Raw genomic sequence first — 25,700 nt, forward strand, 5'->3', positions numbered from 1 at the left:
CTATTAACATGATGTAAAATTAGACAATACAATGTACACATGCAAATAGATTCATTGTGTTTGATATTTAAAAACACAACCGAATGTGTACTTTTATGTGTATATAAAAATGACAGGATCAAGGATGCAGAATATCACAACAAAACAAGGTTTGAAACAGTTTTAATGTTTTATTAAGAAAGTTCAACTAAAAGTCTGTACAACAACAACAACAAAACCATGAAGACAAAACAGCAATCCCCAAGAAATCTCGCCATCTCCTGGGAACTTCCTCGTTCTGATGTCTTCCAGATACTCATGTGGAAACGGACGCCCAAACCACTTGCTAGTTAATCATGATGAACTTGGACTTGCAGTGAGCTGCAAATCATAATAAAATAAATGTAAATAAATAAGATAATTGTTTAATGGGTTACGACCCATGCGCAGCATGACTAATGTCTGCACACGCTGGCGACGGACGTAATGAGGTCTTCTCTAGCAGGCAGCGATCTAATCGTGACTACAAGGAGAAGCTCTATGTGAAATTGCCCTTACTCTCCCTCCCAGGCTTTCCTTTCACTCTGCACCTCCCTACATAACAGCTACATTTCTTCATCTCTCTTTTCCAACCCCCATATCCTCTGTGCACCCCTTCTCTCCCTCCTTCCCCTGCTTAGATCTCAGCTCATTTCACTGCTCGTGAATGCACACATCACACGCATGCGCAGTGTAGTGTAAACGGTTTCTGAGAGAGAAGCACTGAATTTATGCCCCTTTATCAGAAGAAGCCAATTGGTGGGTCGCGGCACAAGCCGTGCATATGACTATGTTTCAGCAATGCTTTGATTGGACCGCGAACAGCCAATGGGTGACGTAGTGTGAAGTCACAAGTGTGGAAAGGTTCTTGGACAACTTGGCCTGGGTGTTGGATTCAAGGTAAGGTTTTTAATTTAAGAAACAGAAGGAAAAAAAAAAAAAGGAGGTGAGGGGAATGAGTGACAAGCTCACAATAACACATTTACAACTAAATAAAGGAAGGGCTTTTTACCTTTAAATATTGAAGGAGGATTAAAATAAAGAAACTTATATCATAATATATCACCCAACAGTTAGCCCAGTTATAGAAATGTTTGCTGATCAGACACGTTCCACCCATAACTTACCAATAAATTCCGTCACAGGGTCATGTTCTCCTTCAGTTTTGATGGTCCCAGCAATACTATCGTTTTCCAGGATGGGGAGGAAAAGTTGGACAAAGTCGGAGGTGTAGGGGGGAGCGATGACATCAAGCACCTGACAGAAACCACACACACACACATGTTGGAGAAAAAGTCTGACACAAAACAAAGAGTAACAAACACCGCGTGTAATGTATCAGCGCACCTCGGTCACAAAGTATCGGATGAGTGAGATATCAGTGTCCAACTTCTCCAGGCATCGGCGGATATAGGTGACCACTGGCAGGACATAGCCACGACTAAGCAGATGGACCATTCTGTCCAGTAATGTTTTCTTAAGTTCTAGCTAAAGCGAGAGAGAGAAAAACAAGAAAAATCAGAGGAGACCAAGAAAAAGGAAGGAAAAAAAAAAATAAAGTAAGGGTGACCGCAGGACTTATTTTAAAACAGAATAAAAGAAAATGCAGGAATGCAAACACTATAAAAACATACCAAGAGGCACTCGCTTTCTAAAACCCGTTTGCCTTTCACTACTGGCTTCCAGAAAACCAGTCATGTCAGAATGACGCAATGGGAGGAGTCATGTTAACAATCGTTATCAGGTGAGAAGCAGATGAGGAATATAAGATCAGTGAGTGCCTTTCACACACTGTATGTAAAAATGGCAATACATGGGTTACATATTTTCTCAAAATGCACATTGAGAGGGGTGACAGGAGAAATTGTGCATCATCCTTGTGTTAAATAATACTCTTTATTGACACTTCATTTATTTAACACAAGGAGTGTCCAGCCTGCTTCCGAGTGGATTCAATCAAATTAAAAACTTTAATGACCAGTGATGGTCTGTGCTGTAAAAAACAACCTATTTAGGCTTAAAGGATCCCTACGTTACAGAAGAATGTGCAATTAACTTCCTGCCAGCAGGACTGTACAGAGCCAGCATCTCGGATACACAGAATGTCACTGGGATAAGGGGTTTGGGGACACACGGACTGTCACTTGTCCTGGCCGGATTACTAACAGCTTTATAAACAGACAGTGAAGGCGTTTAGAAGGCCTCTGGATACCTGCTCCATGACATCCAGCTGTGAATGCTCCGTCTCAAAGAGTTTGATGAGAAGTTGCAGGACCTGAGGGTGAAGCAGCTGGTGACAGGTACTGATCTGCAAACATAGGACGAGAGGTCACAATACTGTACATTGAGGATGGACAGGAGACGACTCCCAGCAGAGGGGACAAAAATTCCAACATTTAACGGGTAACATCTATTCATTAAACAAAGAATACCCTTCTCTTCATGATCTAAAGCTATTGTACCAAGTTATCAGAGCATATCAAAACTGTTAGAAACAGCTGAGATGGCTCAGGTCCCAGACAGAGAAATTACATAAACCAAGCAGGACAAAGCACGGAAAACAGATTTTGGGAGAGAACTTATGACCCGTTTGTAAGGAGTCACAAGTGCTGTGAAGTATACGCTCTAAGACAGGATCTGTACACACTTTAATATAATTCAATACTGTGAGCATCTGTTCTGTGTAAAACAACAGGCACTTAATCTCATCTCTTCAAAGACATATACAGCCGCTACCACACTCTGGTGGGTATCCCCCTCATACATCTGAATGAGCATGCAGAAAAAAAAGGAAGGTCTAGGGGTGAAACCAAACCTACCACAAACCCGTGGAGTGGAGCGATAAAAATTACTGCATATAACTCTCCACTTATCCCTATTCCAAAAGATGCTGAAATCCTATGGAATGGTGGGAGGGCAACAGTTTCTAGTGTAGTGTATCCAGCTATAGTGCAAATATATAACTTTATATAAATAACTGCTCACCAGAGCCTAAGGAACCTTAAAAGGAAGGCACTACTCTCCTTTAGGAGTAGATGGATGGTGAAGCTAGAAAGGACCTTTATACATTTATTAATATATTAAAAACAATAAGGTGCTCAATAATGTCCACGGGCTCTTTTCTATCCGAAGCGCGTTTCGCCCACTTCATGGGATCTTTCAATCGGCATAAATCCACTTCCAGCATCCTAGTTTCTTATATTTGCCAGTCTCTTCACTAATTGGTCTAAACATCGATCCGCTGCCAATCAAAAGAGACTGAGTGGAGTAGCATGTCCCAACTGTCCTGTACTATAGTACCTGTCATCCCCAACAGCCTCACCTCCACATCCCCAGCAGCCATTTTTACTGCTGGCATTCCCAGTCCTCGAGTAACGGAACTGACGCTCCTGACTACATCGCAGCGTCACTTCAGAGTCATCCTTCGTGGCAATCTTAATAATGGGCAAACATCCAAAATTTTACATTTGGATTTACACTATATTGTTTTCTCTTCTTTTTTTTCCTATTCCATAGGATTTTAGTATCTTTTGGAATAGGGGTAAGAAGAAAGTCTAGAAATTGCCTAATATTTACTAAAAAACAAAACAAAAAAACATTTTAAAAAAGGACGTATGGTATAACCAACATAGGTTAAACATGGCGTGGTGGGTTTGGCAAAACATACCTCATCAAGCAAAGCCAGGTGTACAGGCGTATGATCTGTTTGAAGTTGGAAATATCGGGGCTCAGACACGGTCCAGTCCACCCACTTCAGAACTCCCATAGCCACCACTGGAAACCTAATATGAGAATGGACAGTCATACACTCACAGATCTGGAACTACGGTACAGACAGGTACAGGAAGTGCGGCCGCGCTCACAGGATACAGACAAAGAGAGCAGTAAATGATCAGACTGCGGCCGCACTCACAGGATACAGACAGACACAGAGAGCAGTAAATGATCAGACTGCGGCCGCACTCACAGGATACAGACAGACACAGAGAGCAGTAAATGATCAGACTGCGGCCGCACTCACAGGATACAGACAGACACAGAGAGCAATAAGTGATCAGACTGCAGCCGCACTCACAGGATACAGACACACAGAGCAGTAAATAACCAGACTGCGGCCGCACTCACAGGATACAGACAGACACAGAGAGCAGTATATGATCAGACTGTGGCCGCACTCACAGGATACAGACACTGAGAGCAGTAAATGATCAGACTGCGGCTGCACTCACAGGATACAGACAGACACAGAGAGCAGTAAATGATCAGACTGCGGCCGCACTCACAGGATACAGACAGACACAGAGAGCAGTATATGATCAGACTGTGGCCGCACTCACAGGATACAGACACTGAGAGCAGTAAATGATCAGACTGCGGCTGCACTCACAGGATACAGACAGACACAGAGAGCAGTAAATGATCAGACTGCGGCCGCACTCACAGGATACAGACAGACACAGAGAGCAGTAAATGATCAGACTGCGGCTGCACTCACAGGATACAGACAGACACAGAGAGCAATAAGTGATCAGACTGCAGCCGCACTCACAGGATACAGACACACAGAGCAGTAAATAACCAGACTGCGGCCGCACTCACAGGATACAGACAGACACAGAGAGCAGTAAATGATCAGACTGCGGCTGCACTCACAGGATACAGACAGACACAGAGAGCAGTAAATGATTATACTGCGGCTGCACTCACAGGATACAGACAAACAGAGAGAGCAAAAAATGATCAGATTGCGGCCGCACTCACAAAACAAGTACCTGGATCGCACTTACACTCACCTGATACACTGATACAGGGTACCGAGCTCGGCCACCAGTTCGGAAGCGCCTTTGTTTTCGTTGCAGCACAGGTTATGCACAGTCTCTATGGCTTTTGATGTCGACTTCAACTCATCTTTGTTAATATTCACTCTCTTGTTCTGCAAAAACATCCATTCCGTGTAAGCAGATGCTAGAAAGAAGGAAACCCACCTTGGCCGCTCACCATACCTACCTTCTTCCAGGTTTCCACGACACTGGCTGCGTATGCCAGAATGTGGATGTATTTGTGCTTGTGATCTTGGTTAATTTTAGCACCCGGTTTAAAGAGTGATTGCATGAAGAGGTCCAAGAATGCAGGAACACGGATCTTGCAAAGAAAAGGCAGGAATATCAGGATTATTGTTAATATTATCCTTAATTAGAAGAACGTGACTTTTCATTTAAACATAACTTGTTCAAAGAAACACACCTTTTTTTTAATTTATTTTTTAAACCATTATTATATACTCTGTCTTTTTGAATGTCTATTGACATGTAAGACTTCACTTAACCTTTCTGACAGCCATCTTTATGCATCTTTGGTCAGACTGTCACTTATTTAACCCCATGCTCACTATTCTGCCGCTGTTTTCAGCATTGCGTGTTCTTTTTGCCCGCAGTATTTTCTGTCGGGTCATTGTGAAAATCAACAGACCGTTGCAAAATAGCGAGTATTGGATAGGACAACCGACAATCCGACTTAAGGTGCATACATTCTCACTGGGAACCACGGTCAGGAGATTGCAGCTAGTAGGACATACATAACGGATTTATTTTTACCATTCACTCTATGACACTATTTCTATGATTAATCATGCACAATGCTCACTACCCCTTTCTTACTCGATTTGTCCCCAAGTACTGGACACATCGTAATGAACTTACCAGCTCAACTGGTGGGGAATCCATGCTTGTAAACATTTTGAACAACACCGTGATATCAGCTGGATTGAGGGCTCCTTTAGACAGCATTGCACCCAGTGCCTGGCATGCACGCGGATATGATGCTGCAGTGCCCAGCGCCAACGTTATCTGACTGGCATCATGGCCTCTACACAGACAAAAAAAAACACAGAAATTTTTACTTACCGTAAATTCTTTTTTTCTTAATATGGTGGCAGTACCTGTGGGTTTTGCTCCTTCCTGTGGACAAGCATCTAACAAGCTTAATTAAATCAACAAAACCCCTCCCCCTTGCCCTATAAGAAGGGCTATCCGGCAAAACCAACCTCAGTAAGTAGCAAGAAAAATCCCAAATAGAACTCATACTGAATCAAGAAAATGTAATACAGAGGGAGGGAAGCTGTACTGCCACCATTTCTGTTTTTTCTGTCATATGGTGGCAGTACCTGTGGGATATAGCAAGATCCTTAACTAGGGCGGGTCCAATGTCACCGTAGGTCGCAACTTATATGCCTAAAAAGCAGTTTCAGAGGATGAGAACATCTCTAACCTGTAGAGCTTTATGAAAATGTGGAATGGAAGCCCAAGATGGTGCCTAACAGACGGCCACTAGAAAAAACAAGTGTTCTTACTGGCCCAGAGGCAGCCAATACTCCAAGCGTCCTGAGAGAAGCCGGAACTTGAAGACCACCGGGAGAAAATGGCCAACCAACATACTCGCCTGGGTCAAATGAAACAAAAGAGTTGCAGGAATCACTGTATCCTTACACCTCTTATGGGAGGATAACAAACAGAGGACCAGAATAACTGAGCTCTTCAGTCCTAGGAAGAGAGACATTACAAAGCTCCTTCAAGCTACAAAAAAAACTATTCAAGCCCCCGAGCAGAGGTGGCAAAACTACCAAAAGGAAAAACAGAAAACACCGACACTTAGTACCAACCCGTAGGGAAAAAAAAATGTTTAGTGTGAAGAACCACCGTGTCCATGAGCAATACTGAAAAATCATCTGGGGATGAAAACGACTGAAGCTCTCTGAACCTTTTAGCCGATAAGATGGCCCCCAAGAAGGCGTCCCGGAGAAACAAAACCTGTAAGGGAAACCCTTTAACAGGATCGAACGGGTGTTACCTAAAAAAATATCAAAATTCAAGGACAAAAATACCAGGAAGGGAAAACAGAACTCTAGGAGGATGTCTGGACCTGGCAGATTACAAAAAAACTCAAGCTTAAAATCTGGATGTAAACTCTGGAAGAACAGCAGGATTCTCAGGCTTGAAGGCCTGGACCTCAAAGCAGAAAACGCCGAAGCCTGCCGAACAAAAAACCAGAAGACATTAAAGCAAGGGTTTTTAGATGAATGAAACACACCAGCAGGGGTGTTCCCAAAATCCCCCCCCCAAATTTCTAACCCTTATCAGAAAGTAGACCTTTAAACAGGATATATAGTTGCCAAGCAACATAGCCAAACAAATCTTCTCGCAGACCTAGATGATGAAGAAGAACCCTAGCCGTAGTCAGGCTATCAACCTGAAACTCTACAGGACCACTAGGGTAGATCCCTATATATCATGAGAGCGATAGAGCTTTGAACGTTTGGGAATCAGAATCTTTATGCTCAGCATGGAATAAGAACCAGGATAAGGCTCCGATAGATCTAATTTTCTAAGACAACTAGAAAAAAACGTAAGCGGAAGTAAGACACATTACAAAGAGAGTAATCCATCACCGAGGGACCTGTACTGAAACAGGAAGTGACTAGGTCATTGAAAAGTTTGTCAACAGAGCCCTGGCTGGAACAACAATTTTCCACTCCAGAGAGTCAAATTACACGGACATAAGGACCAAACTTCCTAATTCCAAATACCCTCTCTGAGCTCGATGGCTATGTCAATCCCTCTGAAAGGAACTACCGAAATATCTACTAGATGAATTTGCACCTCAGCAAGATAACCGCATGCAGGAGAGAGAGAGAGCGCCCACACCGGTTCCTCCCTGCCGGTTGATGTACCAACCCTGTACAAGAGTGCGCATGAATATTTACAGCCTTCTGCCGTATCTACGGAATGAAGAGATGAAGGGCGGCAATACACCTTAAAACCCCTGGAATCTGCGGATTTTCCCGTAATCATTACCACGAAACATGAAGGGGCTTAAATAAGAGCATCTGTAGCGATCCCCAACCAGAAAACCTTAGACGGAAGACAGACTTCCTGAAATGAACTCTATCTAATTTGAAAATTGGATCCGCTACTACCAACACCCCTTCTTCTATGATCGGGGAGAGAAAACAGTGGGATCTTTTTTTTTTTTTTTTACATGTTACGAGATCTAGGGACTCTTATGAATAGGCAATAGAATATATGGATTGCTGGGGAAACGTCGGTCTCAGAAATTTTTCCCTCTGTACGCTCCGTCTGATCTAAAATAATCGCCTTAATATACACAACAGTACTTCTTTAGACAGTACCGAGGTTAGACGCTAATCACCTGATACAAGTAACGGAATTTATAAGACCACTGCAATTTCTGAAACGATTGGGGCAGAGGTTAATCCTGTTCTGCAGTGTGTCGATGAAAAACACCTACATTGTGTGTGTTCGTTAACCGTCCAAATTGCCAGAGATATCAGTAACCTATACTGAATCTTGTATGAACAGAAAGCATACCTACACAACCTATGCCATATACCAGGGTTACGCAACTCCTGTGGAGATGATATAGATATAGATATATGAGCTACTGTGAAGATGCCATCTCTATACCGTCTAATGAGCATACATCACCTGGTAACTCATCCATAGCGAAACTAGTGAAGACATATACTGAGGCCCTGTCTTCCCAGTACCTCATACATAAGGCATATAGAGGATACCTATATCCCAGTAACTAGTGAGGCTGTTTTTTTTTTATAGAGTATATAAAAGGAAATGAATCCTCCTAAAATAGCCTATAGTGGTTACTGAAGTTGAGACCACCCATCAACTCGACAGAGTATATAGTAGATGCATATACTAAGGCTGAGTCCTCAAGTAACTCCTAAACAGAGAATGCACGGAGGTTGAGTTCTCATTCCTAACGAATACAGTGCATACAACTAATGAACAGAGGCCACACTTCAAACTCGGCATAGAGCATATAGTGGGTGCATCTACTAAGGTCGAGTGGATAACAAAACAATGCGACATAGAGCATCTAGTGGATACATCTAAAGAGGTTCTTGTCCTTATACAAGGATTTTATAGTGTGTACCCCTACTGAGGCTGAGTCATCTTAGACACTCACACACAGAGCATATAGTGGGTACATATACTGTGCACAGCAACTCGTCATAGTGCCTATAGTGAGTGCATACACTGCTCACAGAACTCGTCCGAGCATATCGTGAGTACATTTACTCTCACAGCAACACGTCATATAGCATATAGTGAGTACATAAATTGCTCACATCAACTCGCCGTAGTGCCTATAGTGAGTACATATACTGCTCATGTAACTTGTCATAGAACATATAGTGGTAACATATACTGTTCACAGCAACACGACAGTGCATTTAGTGAGAATATATACTGCTCATAGTAACTCGTCATAGAACATATAGTGATTACATATACTGTTCACAGCAACACGTCGTAGTGCATATATTGCATACATCTTCTGCCCACAGCAATTCGTCATAGTGCATATAGTGAGTACATATACTGCTCACAGCAATTCGTCATAGTGCATATAGCGAGTACATATACTGCTCACAGCAATTCGTCATAGTGCATATAGCGAGTACATATACTGCTCACAGCAATTCGTCATAGTGCATATAGTGAGTATATATACTGCTCATAGTAACTCGTCATAGAACATATAGTGATTACATATACTGTTCACAGCAACACGTCGTAGTGCATATATTGCATACATCTTCTGCCCACAGCAATTCGTCATAGTGCATATAGTGAGTATATATACTGCTCATAGTAACTCGTCATAGAACATATAGTGATTACATATACTGTTCACAGCAACACGTCGTAGTGCATATAGTGAGTATATATACTGCTCATAGTAACTCGTCATAGAACATATAGTGATTACATATACTGTTCACAGCAACACGTCGTAGTGCATATAGTGAGTATATATACTGCTCATAGTAACTCGTCATAGAACATATAGTGATTACATATACTGTTCACAGCAACACGTCGTAGTGCATATATTGCATACATCTTCTGCACACAGCAATTCGTCATAGTGCATATAGTGAGTACATATACTGCTCACAGCAATTCGTCATAGTGCATATAGCGAGCACATATACTGCTCACAGCAATTCGTCATAGAGCATATAGAGAGTACCTATACTGCTCACAGCAATTCATCATAGTGCATAAAGAGGGTACATATACTGCTCACAGTAACTCCTCCTAGAGCATATCGTGGGAACATATACTGTTCACAGCAAATCGTCATCTTCGTCCTCTTCTTACCTCGTGGCTTCACACTTTGCAAATGAAGTGTCTAAACTTTTACAGAGATCATTTTGAAGGAAAGATTAATTCACCTTACCTCAAAATGCCTCTGAACCGTGTGGGGGGTTGGTGACACGGCGTACCACTTCTGGCAAGCATCCATGCTGTCAGTGGGTACTGCATAGCTTCGTCTATGCCGAGCATCAAACTTCGCCTTTTTTTTTTTTTTAATAAAGTTTCGGCATGCGCATGCGCACCACTGGAAACTTTTGGTGGAACGCATCACCTCCCGGGCGTGCGTTCCACCGCTGTGCGCAGGTCATCAAGACCGCCTCCAGAAAGTATTCGCCGGAACCTTCTCGGCATAAAAGGCAATGTATCCATTTGCTCCGTAACCATAACGGAGGTAGCATGGTCTCTCAGCTAACCGCCCGGGCAGCTCTCGGACCGGAATCCCCCAGACCAGCAGCCTGTGTGTCTCACCCTCCAGATGCTGTGTCCTTCCCTCTCAGGACAAGAAAGGAAACCGAGGTTGGTTTTGCCGGATAGCCCTTCTTATAGGGCAAGGGGGAGGGGTTTTGTTGATTTAATTAAGCTTGTTAGATGCTTGTCCACAGGAAGGAGCAAAACCCACAGGTACTGCCACCATATGACAGAAAAAAATGGTTTACTACGTTAGGGTGTGGGTTAGCCTCACACTCTCTCTCTCGCTGGACCCGGTTCCCCTAACAGCCTGTGCCACTTCTATGGCTAATTACCTCCTAAACAGGAAAGTAATATTGCATGACGGTGAGCACCAGAAAGGTATTTATTGTGTGGATGGGTCTGTGACTGTTATGTCTGCCTTCAATGTAAATGCGAAGTTCACTTACTTTTCATGTGCAAATCTCTGGACCTCCTGAGCAATTCGTCGCATGGCAGAGCCCCCCTGCTCCTCCTGAGCCAGAATAGACATGATGGCCTGGGCAAACAGGTAGGTGTGCTCACCGTGACAAACCATCTTCTGCAGAGACAAAGACACAATGTTCACACAGAAACTCTGGGGGGTTTACTATTGTTTATATAAAGAATTAGCAAATAGTTTTACCCGTTTTCCAACTGCATAAAGAAGAGAAAAAATAAATAAAAAGAAAGTGCAGCAGGAAATGTTATCATCTGTTTTCTGCACCAGGTACAACCATCAACCTGTCAGTAACCACCTCACACTCTGTATTTACAGTTCTTTTCAAAGGGATGAATCTGAACAAAAATTAAATAAACTTACTGCAAATTCAGGGAGGTTTTTCTCCAGGTTTTCCTCTCCTCCATCCAATATGGTGGCCAGCGAAGTACGGAGGACTCTGGAAAAGACTTCCAGCTGCTGGCATGCTGTGGATACGCTGGTAATTTCCCCTTGGTACCCAGCGTCTGAAATTAACTGTGAAATAGAAAAAGAAAGAAAGAGCCTGGAAGCTAGAACGGGGCACTTGTAGGCAAGGGGTTAACCCTCAGGGTACTACGGATGTAGTAAACACAGAAAAGAGAGAGAATACCAAGTGCCCTATGATGACTAAATACCTGACTGATAATAAAGCCCTTAATGCATAAATATAGCCACCTTCAGTGTAACATAATGAAATAAATAAATTAATATATAACTTTTAATAATTATTAAAAAGATCGATCAAAGGTGGAAACCGCCACCCCTGATGTACTAAAAGAGGAGCTGTTTGTAGTAATCAGTCTCCTCAGAGAAGAAAATGACCTCTATTCATGCGCACAACTGAAATTTGGTCCAATCAGGTCCCGAGTATAGCACTATCGGATAATGATTGAAACTGTCTAGATACAATTGGTGAATGTGCATATGTCGAAAGTTTGATGGTTCATACTTTAAATACTTTGCACATCATATAGTTAACCAAACTTAGAGGAGACACCTAAAATACAATTGGTGAATGTGCATATATAGAAAGTTAGATGGTTCATACTTTAAATGCTTTGCACATCATATAGTTCACCAAACCTAAAGGAGACACTTTGTATAAGCAGTGTTTGCCGAATATATCAGTCTCTCAGGCAAACTGATCCTGCCCATGCGTCGAAAAGTAAAACTATAGGGTCATGCAGATGGTTAACCCAGCTTTTCGTAGTAATAAGCCACACATCATCTTATGACTATTAGTGAAAATATATAACTCAAAGTAACAGAGTCTAAGTGTGGATGTTAGGGTGCGTTTAGGCAATATAGATGGTGCCTGGTGGAGACCCTCTATGTTCCATGTGTGTTAATCATAAGCAGCTGAATAATTAGTCACTGCCACTGTCTACCTTAGAGATATGAGGTTGCTCAGAAGCCGACAGTAGGGCCAAAGGCTGAGATTTGTAGACTAGGGATCTTAAATGATCTTAAATGAACATACCCAAATTGTATACAGTGTGTCAGTATGCTTTACAGGAGGGTATATCCGTAGTGTGCTATTTCTGATGGAATATATGGGTGGCCATAGTTATCATGCCACTAGGGTACAGGAGGAACTGTTCATAAGTTTTCAGTGTGCTCCATGTACTACTTCAGTTTGTGCAAGAAAAAAAGAAGAAATTTTTCTTGCTTAAAGTACTAGGGAGCCTGAATGGCGCCCAGTACTCACAGTTGGATACACAGTATCTATGTACCATGTGAGGTCACGATAGAAACAGTTACCAACAATAAAACAATATGGATACAATTGTAAGTGCATAAATGATAAGGTAAATACAAAAACTCGTGTATAAAAATTCAAACAGCCTAGTGAGTGAGATGAGGACAAAATATTGAACCGGTAAGGTAGCCTATTACTGGATCAGTGCTACGGCTAATGCATAGCCGTGACAATTATATCAAGGGTTCAAGTCCCAATATCACCCAGTCTGGAAGTTCTTTCGAAGATAAACATGCCATTAACCCGTGGTGCTGAAAGGGAAGGTATTGCAGTAAATGGCAGCGGCAAGTGATCTTCGAGGAGCCCCTGACGCGCGCGTTTCGCCCGCAGCTCATCAGAGGGGTAACTGTGAAATAGAGAATGAGACTAGGGCCACTATTCTGAACAAGGAAAATAATGAAAAGCCCTCACTTCCGCAATTTGGGGAGCTTCAAGGGACTGGAGTGTCACATTAAACTTGTTGGTTTTTTTTGTCAGAGAGGACACGCAGAGTTGAGGATCAAGCATAAACTCAAGGATTTCTCCCTATGTGGTTAAAAATGAGGCTGTGATGCCTTTAACCCCTTAAGGACCAAACTTCTGGAATAAAAGGGAATCATGACATTAAAGGAGAATGCCCAAAGTGTCCTGTTCCCCTCCATGCAAGTTGTAGAACAGTTTGAGTTCTTGGTGTCCGCTGGGTGCCACTCAATGTTTTTCTGCAGCCTCCAGGGAGATGGAAGCTCCTGCTGGGAGCTTCTGTTAGTTCTCCTGAGCCAAACCCTGCAGTACAGGGCCAGCTCATTGGCTGGTGAATCAGCTGATCGCTTTCAGCCAATGGCAGAAAACTTCTAGTTGTTCTAGAAGTTGCAGAGAGGCAGGAAGTGATGCTGTAGTAGTTGTGGTGTTTGGAGTGCTCCATTTTTTAAATTGAGGTGTCAATGAATACTTTGTAACATAACCATGGCTCACCTTTACAGTGAAGTTGAGCATCAGACAATCGGGATGGGCCTCTGCCAGCTTATAGAAAAGGTCTCTCCATGTTGTGTGCGCGATCATTTGCTCCAGCCATGCCGGTGTCTGTAAAGCAAAACAAAGACACTCTCTACCTTTATGATTGAGCTGTATTGATGCACAGTAAAATATATGACAAAAAGGTGCCACTCTGGAACCAAATAACCATGCCTAAGAGTCTGCACGTGGGGGTAACCCACAATTCCATTAGTTTACAAAACAGACAAATAGGCCCGAAAAGGGCATATGAGTCCAAAGAGGGAGATCCTTCCAATAAATAAAATAATGGTTTAACAACTTTATTAGAATATGCAATGATTATAAAAATTAGAGTAAGAGACAGTATATATACACATTAAAAAGCCATGAGACTGTGGTGCATGATGGGGGTTAAACACGGAGTTGATATTTAAGAAGGTATATATATATATATAAACCAACCATTTCACAGAAGGAGCAATTCTTAGACGGGGATGTCCCCTGATGCCACAAAGAGCCAGACAAAACACTCTCACAAAAATGGATTTTAAACTTATTTGAAAAAACTACCACTAGAGACCGCTCTTCTGGTGATACTCAGGTGGAAATGGTGGAGTGAAAAAATATATAAAAGAACAACCCACTTGTGCAATGTATAACCACAATAAAATTTAGAATAGCAGATTCTCCATTGAAGAGCTAGAATTAGGGCCCCAATAAACATATTTAGATAATATGCCTCCAAAGTGGTTTAAAATAAATCCTGCCTGATATAGGACAAGATGTCCAGAAATCAATAATTAGGCAGAATACTAAAAAGAGCGCTTTGAGAATCTGCTACAACAATATTTGATTAACGAATACTCCAGATACGAGGATAAGCAAGAGGGACTAGATAGTTGTTTAGTTAATCTGCCCCAGTCATCCTTTCTCTCAGTAACATGGTGATTGATTAATAGGGGTGACCCAACAACCTCCCTTAATTTTTTATCAAGGAGTTACCCCATCAGAATTTGTCTGGCCTATTTGTCTCTTTGTAACCCAATAGTAAAAATGTATGGCTTTGCTGAGCTTGAGGCCATTATCTTATTTTTTTTCTAATTAATATTAATTTTATTCTGCTCCTGCAAGGCGACTAACTTACTGCACCCATCTTACCTCTCCTACTTCTGTAAATATGGAGTCTGCTTTACGTGGGTCAAAGTACTTTATCAATAAACTCTTTAGGTGATTTTCCACAGTCTCTTGAACTTGCACAGGTTCCACTCCTGTAACGAAAGAATATAGCACTGTGTATAGGTCTCAGGTTAGGTTTAACAGATTTACTGACACTGGGGGGTTTATCGAGGTTATAGTGGTCCTGAAATATCACTTACCTGACTGAATGAGCCATTCTGCCAATAAATTCACTGTCTGGGCGACAGCACTGTAATTTTCAGATAACAACTGAATTACGCTCTCTGGAGAGCCTCCAGCCTGGAAATACCTAGAACACAATGATAAGGGCGTTAAAGCAAATATTCAAGGTTAATGTTGCTTTATTTTAGTATTTGTAAATCACAAGCTATATAAACTGGCATCAGTAGACCGTCATTAACCACAGTCCATACTAGCTATCAGTAAGACAGGCAGGTCAAGAAAACATAGAAACGTAGAATGTGACGGCAGATAAGAACCATTCGGCCAATCTAGTCTGCCCAATTTTCTAAATACTTTAATTAGTCCCTGGCCTTATCTTATAGTTAGGATAGCCTTATGCCTATTCCCCGCATGCTTAAACCCCTTTACTGTGTTAACCTCTACCACTTCAGCTGGAAGGCTTTTCCATGCATCCACTACCCTCTCAGTAAAGTAATACTTCCTGATATTATTTTTAAACCTTTGCCCTTCTAATTTAAGACTATGTCCTCTTGTTGTGGTAGTTTTTCTTCTTTTAAATATAGTCTCCTCCTTTACTGTGCGGATTCCCTTTATGTATTTAAATGTTTCTATCATATCCCCCCTGTCTCGTCTTCCTCCAAGCTATACATGTTAAGATCCTTTAACCTTTCCTGGTAACTTTTATCTTGCAATCCATGAACCAGTTTAGTAGCCCTTCTCTGAACTCTCTCTAAAGTATCAATATCATTCTGGAGATACGGTCTCCAGCATTGCAGACACAATATTTAGTTTAACTAATTCCAAGTTGATATTGGTAATATTTGAATCCATAAACTGCAGCTGTTATGGAGATTAGTGATCTTCAAAAGAGTATTTATACATTATTCCATTTCAACTATACATCAAATGTCTAAACTAACATTCCCATCACAACAAATGATAATCCAGCAATGTATAGATTGTGATGAACCCATTGGAGCACATTCATTGAGTATTTTAACCGGCCCATCCTAATATTTTCACCACAGATACAGGTGTTAGTGTGTAGCATTGCATTTTCAGTCAGTTCTCATTTCAAGCAAAATATAAATGTTCTAATATAGTAAACGGTCTAAGACCAAGTGCCCAAGGATTCACCATGAATTACATTCTCGTTAAGTAGACTTCACTCTCCCACGGCAATTTATACCAGTGTACAATGTGTGCTGTAAGGAAGTAAGATCCCCCATGGCAGTAGGACCATACCTCTTCAATGTGTTGAATATTGCTGGTTCCATGATGTAATCTTTACTGGAGAATTTCTGCAGGCATTCCTGCTGAACCTCTGCATCGTCCTCTCCTTCACAGTAATCCTCATCCTAAGGATTAAACATTGATCACGGACATTAAATAACAGTATTCCCCATGCAGAAAATGACCACACTCAGCAACTGCCATACACACTCTCCCCTCCCTCCACTTAGCCAATTACTTTTTCTCTTCTCCCCATTCACTACTGCCTGTGGGTTATGTCATTGTAAAAATATAAATACAATAAAAAATCATAATTATTTCATAGTGAATTAAAAGGCTAAACACTTAGATAATCCTTTCCTATTATACCTACTGTACTGTCATGAATTTTCCTCGACCACATTTACCCTGCTATACCCACTGTACCCCATGTTCCCTTCTACTCCCACAACACACAATGTACCCTGTTATACCCTCTGTACTCAGGTACCCAGCTACACCCACCATAACCCACGTACCCAGCTATAGCCGCGGTAACCCACGTACCCAGCTATAGCCGCGGTAACCCACGTACCCAGCTATAGCCGCGGTAACCCACGTACCCAGCTATAGCCGCGGTAACCCACGTACCCAGCTATAGCCGCGGTAACCCACGTACCCAGCTATAGCCGCGGTAACCCACGTACCCAGCTATAGCCGCGGTAACCCACATACCCAGGTATAGCCGCGGTAACCCACGTACCCAGCTATAGCCGCGGTAACCCACGTACCCAGCTATAGCCGCGGTAACCCACGTACCAAGCTATAGTCACGGTAACCCACGTACCCAGCTATAGTCACGGTAACCCACGTACCCTAGTGTACCACCCCATACATCCATGTTCTCTGCTGCTACACTTCATGTACCCCATTTGACTTGCTTCCCCCCATGTTTCTTCCCTGCTGCCACACCCAACGTACCCCATGTTTCCTACTGTTGCACCCAACGTACCCCATGTCTCCTGTTGTTGCACCCAATGTACCCCATGTTTCCTGATGTTGCACCCAATGTACCCCATGTTTCCCTTTGCACCAAACGTACCCCATGTTCCCCGTTACACACAGTGTACCCCATTATTCCTGTTACCCTTGGTTACCCCATGTTTCCTGGTTACCCCATGTTCCCTGGTTACCCCATGTTCCCTGGATACCCCTGGTTTCCTGGATACCCCTGGTTTCCTGGATACCCCTGGTTTCCTGGATACCCCTGGTTTCCTGGATACCCCTGGTTTCCTGGATACCCCTGGTTTCCTGGATACCCCTGGTTTCCTGGATACCCCTGGTTTCCTCATGTTTCCTGGTATCCCCTGGTTACCCGTGGTTTCCCCATGTTCCCTGGTTACCGCTAGTTACCCCATGTTCCCTGGTTACCGCTAGTTACCCCATGTTCCCTGGTTACCGCTAGTTACCCCATGTTCCCTGGTTACCGCTAGTTACCCCATGTTCCCTGGTTACCGCTAGTTACCCCATGTTCCCTGGTTACCGCTAGTTACCCCATGTTCCCTGGTTACCGCTAGTTACCCCATGTTCCCTGGTTACCGCTAGTTACCCCATGTTCCCTGGTTACCGCTAGTTACCCCATGTTTCCTGGTTACCCCATGATTCCTGGTTGCCCCATGTTTCCTGGTTGCCCCATGTTTCCTGGTTGCCCCATGTTTCCTGGTTGCCCCTGGTTACCCCTGGTTACCTCGTGTTTCCTGGTTACCCCGTGTTCCCTGGTTACCCCATGTTTCCTGGTTAACCCTGGTTACCCCATGTTTCCTGGTTAACCCTGGTTACCCCATGTTTCCTGGTTGGTTACCCCTAGTTACCCCATGTTTCCTGGTTACCCCATGTTCCTTGGTTACCCCTGGTTACCCCATGTTCCTTGGTTACCCCTGGTTACCCCATGTTTCCTGGTTGCCACTGGTTACCCCATGTTTCCTGGTTGGTTACCCCTAGTTACCCCATGTTTCCTGGTTACCCCATGTTCCTTGGTTACCCCTGGTTACCCCATGTTCCTTGGTTACCCCTGGTTACCCCATGTTCCTTGGTTACCCCATGTTTCCTTGGTTACCCCTGGTTACCCCATGTTTCCTGGTTACTCCTGGTTACCCCTGGTTTCCTGGTTACCCCTGGTTTCCTGGTTACCCCTGGTTTCCTGGTTACCTGGTTACCCCTGGTTTCCTGGTTACCCCTGGTTTCCCCATGTTTCCTGGTTGCCCCTGGTTACCCCATGTTTATTGGTTGCCCCTGGTTACCCCATGTTCCCTGGTTACCCCATGTTTCCTGGTTACCCCTGGTTACCCCATGTTTCCGGTTACCCCATGTTTCCTGGTAGCCTCTGGTTACACCGTGCTTCCTGGTTACCCCGTGCTTCCTGGTTGCCCCTGGTTACCCCATGTTTCCTGGTTACCCCATGTTTCCTGGTTACCCCTAGTTACCCCATGTTTCCTGGTTGCCCCTGGTTACCCCATGTTTACTGGTTGCCCCTGGTTTCCCCATGTTTCCTGGTTGCCCCTGGTTACCCCATGTTTCCTGGTTACTCCTGGTTACCCCTGGTTTCCTGGTTACCCCTGGTTTCCTGGTTACCCCTGGTTTCCTGGTTACCTGGTTACCCCTGGTTTCCTGGTTACCCCTGGTTTCCCCATGTTTCCTGGTTGCCCCTGGTTACCCCATGTTTATTGGTTGCCCCTGGTTACCCCATGTTCCCTGGTTACCCCATGTTTCCTGGTTACCCCTGGTTACCCCATGTTTCCGGTTACCCCATGTTTCCTGGTAGCCTCTGGTTACACCGTGCTTCCTGGTTACCCCGTGCTTCCTGGTTGCCCCTGGTTACCCCATGTTTCCTGGTTACCCCATGTTTCCTGGTTACCCCTAGTTACCCCATGTTTCCTGGTTGCCCCTGGTTACCCCATGTTTACTGGTTGCCCCTGGTTTCCCCATGTTTCCTGGTTGCCCCTGGTTACCCCATGTTTACTGGTTGCCCCTGGTTTCCCCATGTTTCCTGGTTACCCCATGTTTCCTGGTTGCCCCTGGTTACCCCATGTTTACTGGTTGCCCCTGGTTTCCCCATGTTTCCTGGTTACCCCATGTTTCCTGGTTACCCCATGTTTCCTGGTTACCCCTAGTTACCCCATGTTTCCTGGTTGCCCCTGGTTACCCCATGTTTACTGGTTGCCCCTGGTTTCCCCATGTTTCCTGGTTACCCCATGTTTCCTGGTTACCCCATGTTTCCTGGTTACCCCTAGTTACCCCATGTTTCCTGGTTTTTCCTGGTTGCCCCTGGTTACCCCATGTTTACTGGTTGCCCCTGGTTTCCCCATGTTTCCTGGTTACCCCATGTTTCCTGGTTACCCCATGTTTCCTGGTTACCCCTAGTTACCCCATGTTTACTGGTTGCCCCTGGTTACCCCATGTTTCCTGGTTACCCCATGTTTACTGGTTGCCCCTGGTTTCCCCATGTTTCCTGGTTACCCCATGTTTACTGGTTGCCCCATGTTTCCTGGTTACCCCTGGTTACCCCATGTTTCCTGGTTGCCCCTGGTTACCCCATGTTTCCTGGTTGCCCCTGGTTTCCCCATGTTTCCTGGTTACCCCATGTTTCCTGGTTGCCCCTGGTTACCCCATGTTTACTGGTTGCCCCTGGTTTCCCCATGTTTCCTGGTTACCCCATGTTTCCTGGTTACCCCATGTTTCCTGGTTACCCCTAGTTACCCCATGTTTCCTGGTTGCCCCTGGTTACCCCATGTTTACTGGTTGCCCCTGGTTTCCCCATGTTTCCTGGTTACCCCATGTTTCCTGGTTACCCCATGTTTCCTGGTTACCCCTAGTTACCCCATGTTTCCTGTTTTTTCCTGGTTGCCCCTGGTTACCCCATGTTTACTGGTTGCCCCTGGTTTCCCCATGTTTCCTGGTTACCCCATGTTTCCTGGTTACCCCATGTTTCCTGGTTACCCCTAGTTACCCCATGTTTACTGGTTGCCCCTGGTTGCCCCATGTTTCCTGGTTACCCCATGTTTACTGGTTGCCCCTGGTTTCCCCATGTTTCCTGGTTACCCCATGTTTACTGGTTGCCCCATGTTTCCTGGTTACCCCTGGTTACCCCATGTTTCCTGGTTGCCCCTGGTTACCCCATGTTTACTGGTTGCCCCATGTTTCCTGGTTACCCCATGTTTCCTGGTTGCCCCTGGTTACCCCGTGCTTCCTGGTTGCCCCTGGTTACCCCATGTTTCCTGGTTACCCCTGGTTACCCACCACTCCTCTCTCCTCCCAGTCTCCCACAATGGTCGAACCCCCCCCGGTCGTGGGACCGATGAAGAAATCGGGCTCCATCGCTCCGAGGCTGCGCTTTCACTTCCTGCTTCCGTCGCGCGGAGATGACGCATTTCCGGCTGTGTATAGAGAGTTAGAGCTCCCCCCCCAGCGGCCCCGAGGCGGTATTACACCGTCTCACAGTAATAAGGGGGCAGCAGGGGGGCTGTGACCTGTATCTACAACTCCTGCTGCTGGCCTGATATATGGAGGGAAGTATGTGTACCCATATACCTGCCATGCCAGCCCTCACACTGCTGGTACACTCACTGGGCATGCACTCACTGAGAATACACTCACTGAACATGCACTCACTAAACAATGCACACTCACTGAGCAATGAGATCACCTAGTAATACACTCACTGAGAATGCACTCACTGAGCAATGAGATCACCTAGTAATACACTCACTGAGAATGCACTCACTGAGCAATGAGATCACCTAGTAATACACTCACTGAGAATGCACTCCCTTAGCAATGAGATCACTTAGTAATACACTCACTGAACATGCACTCACTGAGCAATGAGATCACTTAGTAATACACTCACTGAGAAGGCACTCACTGAGCAATGAGATCACTTAGTAATACACTCACTGAGCAATGAGATCACCTAGTAATACACTCCCTGAGAATGCACTCACTGAGCAATGAGATCACTAAGTAATACACTCACTGAGAAGGCACTCACTGAGCAATGAGATCACCTAGTAATACACTCCCTGAGAATGCACTCACTGAGCAATGAGATCACTAAGTAATACACTCACTGAGAAGGCACTCACTGAGCAATGAGATCACCTAGTAATACACTCCCTGAGAATGCACTCACTGAGCAATGAGATCACTAAGTAATACATTGCACTCACTGGGCAATGAGATCACTTAGTAATACACTCACTGAGCATGCACTCACTGAGCAATGAGATCACTTAGTAATACACTCACTGAGCATGCACTCACTGAGCAATGAGATCACTTAGTAATACACTCACTGAGAAGGCACTCACTGAGCAATGAGATCACTTAGTAATACACTCACTGAGAAGGCACTCCCTCCAGCACTAAATGAGAATGCATTCCTTTCTGCACTCACTTAGTAATAAATTCCCTCCAGCACTCACTTAGAATGCACTAACTTAGCAATACAGTCAACTGAGAATGCACTCCCTCCAACACTCCCTTAGCAATGCACACTCACTGAGAATGCACTCACTGCTGTTACAAACTTTTTTTCCAAGAGGCATCCTTGGTCCGGCTGGTGGTTCTATAGTTTACATGAACCCTGGATGATCTCCATAAATCTATGGCTAACTCCTAAACCAAGTTTGTATTCATTATAACATAACATAATGTCTTCTATAAAAACTCGGTCTTTCTAGAAGCTGTGAAAATTAAACTCTACTCCAATGGGGCCTGCCTCTTACCTGTATATTACACTATTGGATACAACATTGAAATTACCTTTTAACCAAACAGTCGTGATGCGCCATGCATAAACCTGCTACCTTGTATCAGGGTTACTTTCCATGTCTCAGTGCCAGCCTTACTGCACCACGTACAACGCCACCACTTTGTGGAGTATGTCGTTTATTGCTTGTAATACAGGCCTGTCACATGAGTCTTGCCAAGGGCAATACAGCCTGCAGATTACAACACAGGCTCTGCGTTTCCTACACAAATAAGGGAAAGGGTATTAAGTCACTGCAGGCCACAAGCCTGGTTGTAGGCCTTACAGCAAGTGTGGTGATAGCTCTAGTCACAGTCATCCTGTGAGCCAGGTCTAATGGTTTTCATGTGCTTCCATTGTGAAGACAGTTTAACTGATCCAGACACTTTTTTGGGGAAAATCCTTCAATTACTCTGAGCTGGTGTGCAGCTTTCTGCTAATCATATAAAAGATAATCTAGGCTTGACCATATTAAAACTGCACGTTCACTTCAGGGGCCTCATGTTGGAGTCATAAATCCAAGATCCAAAATCCAATCTGGCAGCAAGAGTTTCTGTACATCATCAATGGAAGACAATTAATTGATTTTGCTAAAACATGACATGAAGTCATGATTTTATTAAAGACACGGAGGCGGGTGCCATGCTTTCTCTTTCTTCACTTAAATATAGCAGCAAAGAGAGTCAGTAAAATGAACGGAAACAGATTTAAAATTTCACACAAACAGACATTAAAGAATAGCCAATCGGCTTCCAGAGTAGTTTATAAGTACTGTCGACAATGTTCCAAAGTCCTCTTTCTTTGCAACCGAAAATGGTTAGTAGCCCAATAAAAGGAAGCAATTCAAACGATAAGAAACTTGAATGAAGAATATCAAGATTGGAATTCCGAATGCAAGGAATAAACTTCAGGAAACCATACGAATTGAGTACGAGGAGTTATGGGGACAAACTTCGACTTTCCAATATGTCCGTGTAGAATTGCACTATGAAAGAAAAATGTAATTAATAAATTTGTATCAATTGGTGAAATAAACATCCATTAAGTATGAACTGAATGATGTATATGTTAGAACACAAATCATATTGTGTATAATAATCCCAACAAAGTATAATCCATATAGTAAGTAATTACAGATACAGTAATCTATATATAAGTAAAAAGGGAGGGAATAGAAAAATATTCTGGTGGGATAATACCTGCCTCTGTGTCGTTAATAAAATTATGACTTTACGTCATGTTTTAGCAAAATCTAATTTTATTACAAAACACAGAAGCTCATATTATGCTCGTTTAAAGCTGAGAAATAATAGAAGAAATGTGTTGAATCGGTTTAAAATAAACATTTCTGAAAGTGGACTCGTTAGCCCAATCAACAGATTTCATAATATCCTCCAATCTACCTCCTGATGTAAAGATATTTGAGGCCATTGCTCCACAAGTAGTATTTGAACCAAAAACAAATGTCAATCCGAGCCAAGTAGGGATGTGCATGGGCAAAAAAATCGATTCGGCTCAGACTTCCAAAATTCGGGACTTCGGCAATTCGGTTCAGCACTTCCGAAATTCGGGATTTCAGGAATTCTGCACTTCAGCAGTTCCCTAACCCTACTCCTAAATCTACTCCCTACCCCTAACTCCACCCCTAACCCTACTTCTACCCCTAATCCTAACCCTACCCAATCCCTAACCCTAAGATTCCTCTAACCCTAGAAGTGTTAAGAATTGGGTTAGGGGTAGGGGTGGGTTTAGGGTTAGGTGTAGGGTTAGATTCCTGTCATCATTCCCTTAATTTTCCCTCCCTCTCCTGTTTTGCCACTTTTCAGAAATCTGAAGCACTTCTGCACTTCCGAAATTCGGCACTTCTGCAATTCTGTTCGGCACTTGAAATTCGGGACTTCTGCACTTCGGCACTTTGGTTCGGCACGTCCGAAATTCAGCCATTCGGAAGCATCCAAATTGCCGAAATTTGGCCAAATTTACATTCGGGCCAAAGCGAATTGCACATGTCTACAACCAAGTCCAAAACCATTTGACCCAATGAGCTAAAGCCTTTGTGGGGTTTCTGAAAATATATAAATAGATGTGTGAAGTCCGGGTTCCAAAGAGATGAAGTAAGATATTCATATTCCTTTAGACACATTACTGTACAAATTGAAGGTTGTTGACGGAAAGCCAGATACAATACAGAAGAAATGTTGGTTTTAGAACTTTTTCTGTGGTGTAGAAATGTGAAGTTAAATCTAAGGCAAGATTCATTAGAATCGGTTGGGCTAGGACAGCATTTTATTAGATGGATAAAGGCCATTTACGTTTTTCCTAAAGCAAGAGGGAAAGTGAATGGGTTAACTTCTAATTTGATTAAAATGTCTAATGGAACAAGACAAGGTTGTCCACTTTCTCCATTATTGTTTATTTTGTCTTTGGAACCACTCCTGACTGCAATAAGAAATAATAATAAGATGGAAGGTATTGAGATTAAAAAAAAAAAAAGCATAAACTGGCAGTATATGCGGATGATATTTTATTGATGCTTGCAAATTCAAAGAGATCTTGGGAAATGACTTTTTATAATATCAGTAGGTATAGTAGCTCATGTAATTTTAAAGTTAATTTGTCTAAATGTGAAGCATTAATTTTTAATGTAGAGGAGGATGATAGGGAACATTTCATTTAAAGAGGGTTGAGGTAGCTTTAAATTACATGGGGATTAAATTACCATATAAATGAAAGGATTTGTATGATTTGAACTTTTTCCCTTTGATTAAACAAATTGCTAAACACTTGAGAAACTGGACATTACCACAAATATCATGGTATGGCCTGGTGGCGGTAATATTGATGAACGTCCTTTCCAGGCTACTTTTTGGGTTTCAGGCTGTCCCAATTTGGTTACCATGGTCTTTCTTTAATCAAATAAGGCATATAATTTTGGGATACATTTGGAGAAAGAAACCCCCACACTTAGCGTGTGTTTATTTGATCAGATACTTGATTGGTCTCAAAGGAAGCCTAAAGGGTGGATTACTATAGAGCAGGAATGTATAGGGGCCAAATCAATACAATAGCTTGGTTGAACCACCCAAAAACGTACTTGATAGATAAAAATCATCCGACCCTGTCACCTACATTATTGGTTTGGGGGAAATGTAGGACATCAATTAGTGCCTTTCCTAGCTTGCTCTTCCCTATATCACATAATTAAAATTTTGAACCTGACCTTTATAATCATAATTGATTAATTTCTAGTAAAGGTTAGCGGGCCGGAGTGAGATGACGTAGCGTGTGTTGCTTTGTCCTCGTGGAACTCGGCTGAGGGAGCGATCGAGGGAACCAACTAAAGCGAAGGAGATGACCGGTCTTACCTGGTGTGTCACACGGGGTGCCGCACAAAACATAGGGAGATGTAGGGAGCTATCTTTTTGCCGGATAAAGCCACAGCCAGCC

At 43.4% G+C, this 25,700-nt stretch overlaps 1 protein-coding gene across 1 annotated transcript; it reads right to left on the reverse strand.

Annotated features, from left to right (window-relative positions):
- Nucleotides 1-150: 150 nt before the first annotated feature.
- Nucleotides 151-20,866, reverse strand: NELFCD (negative elongation factor complex member C/D). The gene is made up of 15 exons (XM_063459635.1): nt 20,744-20,866; nt 16,481-16,593; nt 15,232-15,341; nt 15,014-15,123; nt 13,835-13,942; nt 11,467-11,619; nt 11,075-11,205; nt 5,718-5,883; nt 5,026-5,160; nt 4,812-4,951; nt 3,686-3,800; nt 2,231-2,326; nt 1,366-1,506; nt 1,146-1,275; nt 151-360 (listed from the first exon to the last, which is right to left on the reverse strand). Exons 1-15 carry the CDS (start codon nt 20,819-20,821, stop codon nt 326-328), a joined length of 1,761 nt encoding a protein of 586 aa, XP_063315705.1. The 5' UTR covers nt 20,822-20,866; the 3' UTR covers nt 151-325.
- Between the last annotated feature and the right edge of the window lie 4,834 nt (nt 20,867-25,700).

This window comes from Pelobates fuscus, chromosome 6 (genome assembly GCF_036172605.1).
Source record: "Pelobates fuscus isolate aPelFus1 chromosome 6, aPelFus1.pri, whole genome shotgun sequence".
Lineage (NCBI taxonomy): Eukaryota > Metazoa > Chordata > Amphibia > Anura > Pelobatidae > Pelobates > Pelobates fuscus.